At 40.3% G+C, this 11,832-nt stretch overlaps 2 protein-coding genes across 2 annotated transcripts; both read left to right on the top strand.

The window, feature by feature from the left end:
• Positions 1 to 3,073: 3,073 nt before the first annotated feature.
• On the top strand, positions 3,074 to 3,638 carry LOC132262809 (arabinose-proton symporter-like). Its single transcript, XM_059762240.1, has one exon. The coding sequence runs from the start codon at positions 3,134 to 3,136 to the stop codon at positions 3,554 to 3,556; it is 423 nt and encodes a 140-aa protein (XP_059618223.1). The 5' UTR covers positions 3,074 to 3,133; the 3' UTR covers positions 3,557 to 3,638.
• Positions 3,639 to 7,056: 3,418 nt separating this feature from the next.
• On the top strand, positions 7,057 to 9,241 carry LOC132262807 (facilitated trehalose transporter Tret1-like). Its single transcript, XM_059762238.1, has 3 exons — positions 7,057 to 7,878; positions 7,947 to 8,272; positions 8,329 to 9,241. Exons 1-3 carry the CDS (start codon positions 7,460 to 7,462, stop codon positions 8,994 to 8,996), a joined length of 1,413 nt encoding a protein of 470 aa, XP_059618221.1. The 5' UTR covers positions 7,057 to 7,459; the 3' UTR covers positions 8,997 to 9,241.
• The last annotated feature ends 2,591 nt before the right edge of the window (positions 9,242 to 11,832 follow it).

Genomic DNA, 11,832 nt, shown 5'->3' with positions numbered 1-11,832 from the left:
CTGGAGAAGTGTTAATGTGTGAAAAAAACAGCCATTTCGGCAAATCACTCCACGTGTACCTACTTCTGATAAGGATGATGAAATGAGGAGACTCAATACGCGAATCTTTGGCGTGAGAAATCCGTTAAGATGTGTGGAACTGAATTTCTGTGATATAACGCTTGTTTACCCCCATAAAAGTGTCCAGTTATAAAAAGTTATCGTTCTAGATTGTGGCCCCAATTGACTATAGTAGCTCACAGCAACCATTCCTTCAGTCACCCTCGAGATACGCAGCAGTGAAGATCCAACTCTCTCAGCCCAGTCTCTTTATGTGAAACTCTAGACTGAAACATTAGTGCAAAATGGTGTTGAAACGCGTTCGAATAAGTGGCAAATTAATCCAGTTTCTCGGTGCAATTTGTGCAAATTTGGGAGGCATCGTGTATGGAATTGTCGTGGGATGGCCCTCGGCGACAATGCCTATTCTGTCGTCGGCAGAAACGCCGCTGCCCTCCGGGCCGCTGACCAAAGAGGAAGTTTCACTCACAAACTCCATCATGGCCCTGGGCGGAATGGTCGGAGCCATAATGTTCGGATGGGTGGCGGACCGCTTTGGCAGGAAGTGGCCACTCATCGTGGGGATGATGCCTCAGGCTCTCGCCTTCATCCTTATCGCCACGGCGACGAATATCAAGTTCCTGTACGCCTCACGATTCCTGTCGGGCATCTCAGGAGGCGCTCTTTTCGTCCTGGCGCCAATTTACGTCAGCGAAATCTCAGAGAACAGGTAAGAAACTCTCCAGCTCACTTATCAATCGAGCAGAAATTGTTCCAAGTGACCGATTAAGTGCTGATAACAGCAGATTGCAAGAGAATTGCGATAGTGCAACCTTTCCCATCAAAACTGCGCTTGCGCTTTAAATGCAATTTCATCGTGAGTTGCATCAGTTTTGATAGATAAGATAACATTATTACTATAACTTGTAAAATTAATGATCTCATTCTTCAGTTCTAAGACAATGAAAAATATTTGAAGAGTCGAGAAACGTGGAAAAGTTATGGGTTTATTGCATTTACAGTCTCCTTATAGTTTAATCATTTCTCACTTTACAATTGTTTACAATATAGTGAAAAAATAATTTCACATTGTGTACAGAAAGTGTGTGCAATTTCAATATCATCGTCAAAATAAACGTTACAGCAGCTTATTAAATTTCCAGGTCTAGATTAAACTTCTATTCTATTTATGTATCAAATATTCCGATAAAAACTGAGCTCTTTAAAGACGCAAAAGCTTGGGTTTTCTGAAGACATATCTTAAAGGCAAACACAATAAAATACAGGAGCTTTTTGCGAATCATTTTGCTATCAGAAAAAGCATCTGACTTATGAATTACAGGGCGAAGACCCAGCTTTGTTTTACATATTGTATTTCTTTACTTAACCGGGGATGAAAATAAATATTTATAAGATTATTCTTTAGAATATCTTTTCATCTTGAAAATAATATTAAGAAAAAATATTACATCTACTCTGTTGGCTTGCAGCATTCGAGGAACGCTGGGTTCGATTCTGGGCATTTTTTACAACGTTGGAGTTATCATTGCTTACGTCATCTGCGCCTATGTGCACTTCTACACCGTGCCATACATCGTCCTGGCAATCCTGGCGCTCTTCAGTCTCTACATACTCTTCCCTGAATCTCCGCAGTATTTGTTGCTGAAGCGCCAGGACGCGGCCGCTGAGAAGTCACTTAAATTCTTCCGCGGCATGGCAAAAACCGACGAGACGAAGATGGAATTCGAGTCTCTGAAGACAGCCGTGAGCGCCTCGAACACGAAGGAGAGTCTGTCCCTGGAGGACTTCAGTGAGTGTGGCCAAGTGATTTATGACTCACCAGATTTCGCATCATTTCTCTTGTCTTTTTTTACGCCCCAGAACCTGCCACAACGCGGAAAGCTCTTCTCATCACGTACGTCCTTCTGTGTGGGAGGAACTTCTCTGGGGTGTTTCCCCTCATGAACTACACAGTGTCTATCTTCGAAGAGGCCGGAACGAGCATTGATCCCAACATCTCGGCTATCATTGTGGCGGTGATTCAGCTGCTGGGCACCATCGTGTCTGCCTACTTGACGGACAAATCTGGGAGGAGGATTCTCCTCATCTCTTCGCTGATTGGAACTGGGCTCTGCCTCACCGTCATCGGGATCTACTTCCTCCTCAACCAGTTGCAATATGACTTGTCTGCGGTGTCCTGGCTGCCCGTGATCTCTCTCTCGGGCACACTCTTCTTGGCCGCTGCCGTGCTCAACGTTCCCGTCTACGTCCTGGCAGAGCTCTTGCCAGCGAAGATCCGCAGCTCTGTGGCGACAGTCTACATGGCCACAGCCTGGCCGACCACCTTCCTCATCGTGCAGTTCTACACTCCACTCGCTGTCCTCCTCGGAGTGCACAGCTGCATGTGGATATTCGCCGCGTGGTGCTTCTTCGAGGCGGTTTTCGCGTACTTCATGCTGCCCGAGACGAAAGGCAAGAGCCCAGATGAGATTGTTTTGGCTCTAGAAGGAAGAGCCAAGTGAGTGCGTCACGTCTATTTCGGCACTTTCGCGATAAATTGGCTATTAATTACCCACAGATAAGATAGCACGAACGCTGGGGGCATAGATAACCTTTATACACAGATATTGTAGTCATTGTATTGTACTCTGATCACACAGCAATTTACAACAGTTAGAGTCAATTTGATAGTGGCTGAAACATATTTTAAAAGAGTGACGCTTTTACTCAACGACTGTGATAGTTTTTTTATAAATGGACATATCTATAGTCTACGTCAAAACAATTGTCATAAAATTAGCATTTTTCTGTCAAGTTCAAGCAACTAATAAAAAATACACATACTCTCAATCGACAGATGTTCAAACAGAAAGTTCATTCATACTTCCATATTACATAAAAACACACATAATATAAATGACGCAGCTATTTAAAGTAAAAACACATTTCAATTAAATGTATGATATACGGAAAAAATGTCAAGATCACTACTTCCAGTGTTTGTTGATCAAAAAAATTTTATACCTTTCAGCTGAGATTGAAGTTCTAAGGTACTTACATTTTCCTGCTCTCTCAGTTTGTCTTCGCATTCGCAATGGAGTTGAGAGTCAAATTAAGTGGGAGAATTCTCCAATTTCTCTGTGCAATTTTATTGAATTTCCATACAATGATCTACGCTATGGTCGTCACTTGGCCATCTCCTGCACTTCCTCTGCTCCTTTCCGAAGACAGTCCTCTGCCTACTGGAAAGATCTCGATTGGAGACGCCAATTTGATCAGTTCTCTGCCCTATTTCGGTGGTGTGGTGGGCACTATTTCTTTCGGATTTATTGGTAAGCGCTTCGGACAGAAGTGGCCCATAATTCTGGCCACGATTCCAGAGATCGTGGCAGCTCTGCTCATCGCTTTCGCTCAGGATGTCAATTATATTCACGTGGCGAGATTTCTTGGAGGAGCCGCCGGTGGTTGCTTGCAATTAGTCGTGGCGTATGTCTGTGAAGTGTCAGAAGACAGGTGAAACGAGTGTTGAACTGGTTTTCCAGAAAAATATCCAAGGAACTTCTCTTCTCTTTTAGTGTTCGAGGAATTTTGGGATCAATTTTGGGAATCGGAGATTGTCTTGGCGTATTAGTGGGAGCGATTGCTGCAGCATATTTGCCCTTCTTCATTGCTCCATATGTTTTCGTGGCTATTTCTGGAATCTCCCTCCTTGCCATATTCTTTCCACCATCTCCGCAAATCCTTCTGTTGCACAGGAAACTTCCAGAAGCCAAGCAGTCACTTGAATTTTATCGTAAATTCACACAGAATGAAAAAATAGATGAGGAATTCAATCGATTAAAGGAAGCCATTGTGGACACAGAAAGGACTGATGAAGAGGCAGTTACTTGGAATGATTTCAGTAAGAGTGTTACAAGTACATAAATCTAATTACATATGGTATTTCATATGGTTCTTTACAGAAAATCCATCCACCATCAAGGCTCTAATAATTTGTTTTGTGCTTTTTACTGGACGTCAAGCTGCAGGAGTTGGTATATTTATTAATTTCAATGCGCTCATTTTTAAGGAGACAGGAATGGAAATGGATCCTAATTTGGGATTCATCATATACGCTTTCGCCCAACTAGCCAGTTACTTCTTGATGTCTCTATATATCGACAAATTAGGCCGAAGGCCTCAGCTGATCGGTTCGCTTTTGGGCACATTTACCAGTTACATTCCCATCGCAGCCTATTTCTACGCCCAAAGCTCGGGACACGACGTCTCGTCCTTCTCAGGATGGATGCCGCTTCTGGCATTCACAGGCGTCGCCGTCTTCTCAATGGGATTGATTCACACACCAATGGTCGTCATGGGTGAAATTGTGCCCACGAAACTCAGAGGAACGATAGCTCTTATCAGTTACTTTATCATGAGATTCCAGTCGATTCTCACGATGCATTTCTTCCTCCCAGTAGTAGGAGACTTTGGTTTGCATTCTTGTGTAATCGCGTTCGCAATCTGGACATTGTTTGAAGCGATCTTCATCTACTTATACCTGCCAGAAACAAAAGGAAGAAGCATTGATGACATCGTAAAAACGTTGACCGATAAGAAATAGAACCTCTTCAAAGAAAATAATGCGAAGTCACTTTATTTTAACGGTCTACAAGTAATTACTATTTGTAATAAAAAGCTGTAGGTAAACAAATTATTCTACACTATTTTAATTTGGGCTATTCTAAATATCTCAACAGATTTTTTGCAGATGAGCTCGAAAAACGAGTGGTTTTCACTGAAAATGTCACTATCGGAAAATTTGTAAACATCATTGCTTACTCATTTTATAAGAAAAATAACAAATACTAATGAAATTCGATGCCTGTGTCGTGACTTTGCTCACTTTTCTGTCTCATTTGAATTCACACAGCGAAACGCTGGTCAACACACAAAAATGTCAAAGCAATAAAATCACCATTACTTGTTTATACTAAGATAAAAAAATATATAAATATTTCCTAGGTCTAGACTAAGATAAAATTTTCTTGTACTCTTGTGCTCTCTCAGTTTGTCTTCGCATTCGCAATGGAGTTGAGAGTCAAATTTAGTGGGAGAATTCTCCAGTTTCTCGGTGCAATTTTGTTGAATTTGCACACAATGGTGTTTTCAATGGCGGTTACTTGGACATCTCCTGCACTTCCTCTGCTCCTTTCTGAAGACAGTCCTCTGCCTTCTGGGAAGATCTCGATTGGAGACGCAAATTTGATCAGCTCTTTGCCCTACTTTGGTGGAATCGCCGGAAGTATTATTTATGAAATCGTGGCAAAACGCTATGGCCAGAAGTGGCCCATAGTCTTTGCGTCAATTCCAGAAATCGCAGCCGCATTCTGCATTGTCTTTGCTCAGGATGTCAAATATATTCTTGTGGCCAGATTTCTCAGTGGACTTGGCGGAGGCTGCCTTCAGTTAGTAGTGGCTTATGTTTGCGAAGTTTCCGAAGACAGGTGAAGTGACCTCTAAATTCCATAAACCAGTTTTTAAATAACAAATTATGTTTGGTATTTTTTGTCTCTCCCTTCAGTGTGAGAGGATCTTTGGGCTCAATACTGGGGATTATTGACACTGCTGGCGTTCTACTTGGAGCAATCGTTGGAGCTTATTTACCCTTCTTCTATGCACCATTTGTGTCCATATTACTTTCTGCAGTGTCTCTACTCTTCATCTTCTTTCCACAGTCACCACAATTTCTTCTTTTGCGCAAAAAAATTCCAGAAGCCAAACAATCTCTGGATTTCTACCGTCAAAACGTGCCGAAGGAAAAGGTTGACGAGGAATTTAATCTTTTGAAGGATTCTATAGTAACAACTAAAGAAGAAGTGACTGCAAATGACTTCAGTAAGAATTACAATAATAGTGTAAATTTGAGTGCCACTCACAAAAATGTCTTTTCAGAAAACGCTTCTACGATTAAAGCTCTGATTATTTGCTTTGTAATCTTCACGGGACGTCAAGCTTCAGGAGTTGCAATATTTCTCAACTTTAATGCACTCCTCTTCAAGGAAACTGGAATGGAATTAGATCCAAATGTAGGATTCGTAATTTATGCTAGCGTTCAGTTAGTTTGCGACTTCCTGACGGCTATGTACATCGATAAATTTGGCCGAAGAATCCAGATAATTGGATCTCTTGTGGGCACATTTATCAGTTACATTCCAATCGCAGCCTATTTCTATACTCAAAACGCGGGCCTGGACGTTTCGTCCTTCTCAGGATGGGTTCCACTTTTAGCATTTTCGGGAGTTGCTGTTTTTTCAGTGGGAATTATTCACACGCCAATGGTTGTTATGGGTGAAATAGTTCCCGCAAAACTCAGAGGAACGATCGCTTTAATCAGCTACTTTGTTATAAGATTTCAATGTCTCTTTATGATGCATTTCTTTTTGCCATTCATAAATCAATTTGGTTTGCATAATTGCATCGTTGGTTTTTCAATTTGGACACTGTTTGAGGCGATCTTCATCTATTTTTATTTGCCAGAAACTAAAGGTAGAAGTATCGATGATATTGTTAAAACTCTCACTGATAGAAGAAGTGCGAACCTCGACAAAGCAGAGTGTGAATAATATATAAATTTGCAATTGATTGTTAACATTAATTGACCTAATTAATTGGTTAAATTTGTCTGCGGCTTCAGAAATGTTTATTTTTAACGGGATGACTGTGAATACTTCTCTATTTCAAAACAGACGAGCGTAAGTGAAAGAATTGTCTAACGAGTGAATCAGTCTCATTACGAGCTCGACAACAGTTATCATGTTCTTGCTGTTGTAAACCATAAACTTTCCTATAGTATTGTATCTTATATTCAAGCGATCACAAGGTCAAGTACTGCAGAATCGTGGTTCCGTTGACATTACAGGGCATTAGTATTATGTTGTTTTTATTTCCTATGCGGCTATATTCAGTTATTCGCGGCATGATTCGGATTTATCCGAACATTCTTGACGCGTGCCAACTTATTTTAGGTTTTCGCTATCTTTGTACGACCTTGATCTTGTGCTATCTTTCATAATAATTTCTTTATTTATCGTCTTGACATATCACAAGCAATATATGTATAGTTTCTTTTCAATTACATATAGTTAAGGCCAATTCATTCGCGACTGATGCAATGTTTGTTGTTAATTGTGACGCGATCTGAGATACAATCAATCAAGTGATATGCTTCTCATGTCACCACAATGACTGTGATAAGTCTATTTTTTATTATTCTTTGTGCACATCCACTGTTTTCGTCGCGTCGAGCGAAAGCACACAGCCAACAATTATTGCCAGGAGACTTTTTTGTATTCAGAGATTAGGCAAAAATAAATATATTCTCGTGAGATAAAAGCAATTCTCGCCCATTAGACTTGTTCAGTTGATCGTGACAATCGAAATGGAGTGGAAGATACAGTTGAGTGGGAGATTTAGACAGTTTCTTAGTGCTTTCTTGGCGAATTTCCACACTATGGTGTACGCAATGGTGGCCATATGGCCGTCTCCAACGCTTCCAAAGCTGTTATCTGAGAACAGTCCGCTACCCAGTGGTCAAATCTCCATTGCGCACGCGTCCCTGATTAGTTCCATCCTGTACTTCGGCGGTCTCCTGGGCACACTCAGCTTTGGGTACATTGGAAAGCGTTTCGGGCAGAAACTATGCCTTCTTCTGGCCACCATTCCAGAGATCGCAGCCGCCCTGTGCATAATTTTCGCCCAAAATGTCTTCTACCTCCACTCCTCGAGATTTCTGAGCGGAGTCGCCGGCGGAGCCATGCAACTCATTCCTGCTTATGTTTGCGAGGTCTCAGAGGACTGGTAAAATCTCCTCCAGCATGATCACATCTGTGGCATCCGTCAAACACAGTTTCTTTCTGATTTTCTAGTATAAGAGGAACTCTGGGATCAATTCTGGGGATTGTTGATTGTGTTGGCGTGTTGGTGGGAGCAGTTGTGGGAGCTTATTTGCCCTTCTACACAGCTCCATATGTTTTTATAATCCTATCTGGAGTGTCTCTACTTTTCATCTTCTTTCCAGAGTCCCCACAGTTCCTTCTCTTGCACAAGAGAATACCTGAAGCTAGGCGATCGTTTGACTTTTACCGCAAAGATGCGCCTAAGGAGAAAGTTGATGAGGAGTTTAATCACTTGAGGGAGTCAATAGTGGATCCAGAGAAGAGCTCTCATGAGGAAGTGACTCTAAAGGATTTCAGTGAGTCTTTTCTTGTCATTCACGTGGCAATTTATCAATTTTTGTTCTTCTTTCAGAAAATCCATCCACTATTAAAGCTCTGGTCATTTCTCTCGTGATATTCACTGGCAGACAAACGTCCGGAATTGGAGTTATCCTCAACTTCAATGGATTGATCTTTCAAGAGACTGGAATGGAAATGGATCCCAACTTGGGAACCATAATCTTTGCCATTGTTCAGTTGATCAGTTTCTTCTCAATGTCTCTGTACATCGACAAATTAGGACGAAGGCCTCAACTCTTAGGATCACTAATGGGAACGTTTATAAGTTACATTCCAATTGCAACATACTTCTATGCTCAAAACGCGGGCCTGGATGTTTCATCTTTCTCAGGATGGGTTCCACTGGTTGGCTTCTCAGGCGTTGCCATCTTCTCAATGGGATTAATTCACACTCCTACGATCATTATGACAGAGATTGTGCCGACAAAGCTGAGAGGAACTGTCGTCTTCATCATTTACATGGTGACGAGAGTTCAGTCGATCCTCACGATGCAGTTCTTTCTGCCATTAATTGAGAAATTTGGCTTACACACCTCTATGATCGCCTTCGCTACTTGCATAGTGTTGGAAGCTATTTTTATTTACTTGTACGTTCCCGAAACTAAGGGAAGAAGTGTTGATGATATTGTTAAGACGTTAAATGATAAGAGAAATGGAAAGTGTAATAAATCTGATTGTTAAATGGGTTTTTTTCAGCGAAATGAGCTAACTCTGTCGATATATATGAGTCAAAGAGTAGTAAAATATGCTTTCTCGGAGCAACAGAGCAACTTGTCTCTAATTATGAGGAGAAAAAAAACTCAAGCGACACATTAAACTCAATTTCTGCCATATGAAGTTGAAGTGATGTTTTCATCTCATTATATAAATGTTTCTCTCGCTCAACTTTCAGCATAACTTTGAACGCAATGCTCATTAAAAGATACCAGCTCTGCAATATAAGCATACTTCAGTGCTCACACTACCTTTTTGTCGATGAGCTTAAATTCGCGAATAAAATACTTTAATAATCCAATTCGCTCTCATTAATAAACTTTTTCATGTCACCTTCTGCTCAGGTTCATTCACTGTTTTAAACTTAAAGCATTGCATACTTTTTTCTATTTGCACTTTCTTCTCTGCTCTCATCAAAATTCCTATGGCTTCCCGAGGTTGGCATTGGTATTCTCATGAATGGAAATTCCCTCCTTGACTTGGCATCCAGGAAGAGAGAATTCATCAAAGTATTTTTGCACGATTTGTCACCCTCATTTCCGAAACCACTTCCGACTAAGTCTGAAGCATTAATGAGATGGTTGATTAATTATACAGCTGTCATGAATGAAGAGAGTTGCAATTTCTTCACAAAGTGAATTGTGAGCAATCTGAAATTAGTGCTTTTTATGTCTCATTTCGTAGTGAAATTGTGAGAAACCTGACTAAATAAAATATAATAAAATCTGGAATTAAATGATAGGAATACAAAATTATGTGTATGATATATATATATATATATATATATATATATATATATATATATATATATATTTCGTAGAATAGATACATCATTAATTTTCGTGACATATTGCTCAGTCTCACCGTAAATCACAAATAAAACAAAAACCCGGATTGTGTCTCAAAAGAATGAATTATAATCTTAAGAATTCCTTATATCTAAAGTCGTAGATCAATTCTGGGAAGATATGAAATATGAAAAGTAAATTTTGAGCGAGACAGCAAACTATAAGAATCTTGTGCAATAATTGACACGTAATCAATTTCTACACGAACTCATTAATTCTCAATTATTTTCTATTTGATTTTCCTAATTAATTTTCCTCTTTCATTTACGCTATGCAATAAGTATTCAACGTGCTAAACAAATAAAAAAAAAACTCTATGTTCACGAGGAATTTTTCATTCGTGCTGTCAATTAATTTTACTGTCCCAGTACTTAATGCTCTCATTGAGTTTTCTTGTGGTTTTCATGGAAATTGCCTTGATGCTGTACATATATTTCCTTTAGAAACATTATTCCTACTTGTTATTCTTCATATCTCTTTTTGTGTAAACTTAAGAGAAGAATATTTGCACTACTCTCAATGATGATTTTTTATCATTCCTGTTTCCCCAAATCCACTGTGAGATTAAATATTCATAAGAATACTTCATTCGTTATTCACTGTTCAGCTCTTCGATAGTGCAGTTCGCAAGCCTTCAAAGATGAACCTCACAATAAGAATAGGTGGAAAAGCCATTCAGTATTTCGGAGCGATTTGCGGTGAGTGTTCTGTGAATTGTCGTTGTGTGAAATCGACGCAAATTCTCTCCAATTCCCAGTGAATATCTCATCGATTGTGTACGGCATTAATGTGGGATGGGCTTCACCGGTGATTCTGTTGCTGCTCTCAGAGAACAGTCCCTTGATGGTGGGGCCAGTGAGAAAAACCGACACTTCCCTCTTCAGCTCCATACTGTACATCGGCGGCATGGTTGGCACACTGATTTTCGGCTGGCTGGCGGACAGAATTGGCAGGAAGTGGTCTCTGTTCATAGGGACACTGCTCCAAATTCCTGCCCACCTCCTAATTGCCTTTGCAACAGGACTCACGCATCTCTATGTGTCGAGGATTCTCAGTGGATTGGCGGCCGGTGCGAGCTTTGTAGTGACCCCGATTTACGTCTCGGAAATCGCTGAAGACTCGTAAGAGACCTCATCAACTTTGCACAGCTCGTGAGATTTTGAGAGAGTTGCTTTGTCCCCATTTTTCAGGATAAGAGGCTCCCTCGGGTCCTATTTTGCCTTCAGTGTTTGCACAGGAATCCTCCTAGGATTCATCATTGGCGGATATGTTTCCTTCTTCCTCTCTCCCTATGTTGTCCTGGCCTTCATTGCCGTCTTTGTCCTCATCTTCCCGTACTTCCCAGACACTCCTCAATACCTTCTTCTCAGTGGAAAAGTAAAAGAGGCCGAGGAATCGCTGAGATTCTTTCGTGGCATTGGGAAGAATTCATCAGAAGGTATTCCCGAAAGTGTCAAACACGAACTGGAAAAACTGCAAAACACCCCAAGAAACTCTAAGAAGAATGTTTCGGTGTCTATAGATGATTTCAGTGAGTATTAATACAAAATCCCATAACTCAAACTATTCATTTCTGCAACAATTGTACTGAATGTTTAATAGAAAATTTGCAATCTGCCAATGATGAATTAATTGGCAAGAATTAAATAATTGAGTGGGTATCAAATGCACAACAGAATCAGATGTGAAACTGTTGGAAAAATATATACAATAAACTCTCCGTTGTACATATTTCATCAGATTGAAATGGGTCTGCAGTAAAATGTTTAGTTCTCAATATAGTAAAGTATGGACGCTTGAAGTGCACTCAATTAATCAACGAACTGTGATTTATTTATTCAATATCCACGATTTATTGAGGGTGAAAGCAATTGAATGCAGATTGCACAAGTACATGCTCTTGTAATGACGAATGTTTCCATGGTTTAAATTACCCTGTATGATTGTAAATTGCT

This window comes from Phlebotomus argentipes, unplaced genomic scaffold, assembly GCF_947086385.1.
Source record: "Phlebotomus argentipes unplaced genomic scaffold, Phlebotomus argentipes genome assembly contig_15, whole genome shotgun sequence".
In the NCBI taxonomy this organism is placed as follows: Eukaryota; Metazoa; Arthropoda; class Insecta; order Diptera; family Psychodidae; genus Phlebotomus; species Phlebotomus argentipes.
Note: the sequence above shows the minus strand (reverse complement) of the source record. Positions and strands in the feature narration are given on the sequence as shown.

Excerpts from the sequence above, each read along its gene's own strand:
- LOC132262809 (XM_059762240.1), top strand. The coding sequence starts at position 3,134 with ATGGAGTTGAGAGTCAAATTAAGTGGGAGAATTCTCCAATTTCTCTGT.
- LOC132262807 (XM_059762238.1), top strand. The coding sequence starts at position 7,460 with ATGGAGTGGAAGATACAGTTGAGTGGGAGATTTAGACAGTTTCTTAGT. Across the intron at positions 7,879-7,946 it reads TGCGAGGTCTCAGAGGACTG|TATAAGAGGAACTCTGGGAT; the intron begins GTAAAATCTCCT and ends CTGATTTTCTAG. Across the intron at positions 8,273-8,328 it reads AGTGACTCTAAAGGATTTCA|AAAATCCATCCACTATTAAA; the intron begins GTGAGTCTTTTC and ends TTCTTCTTTCAG.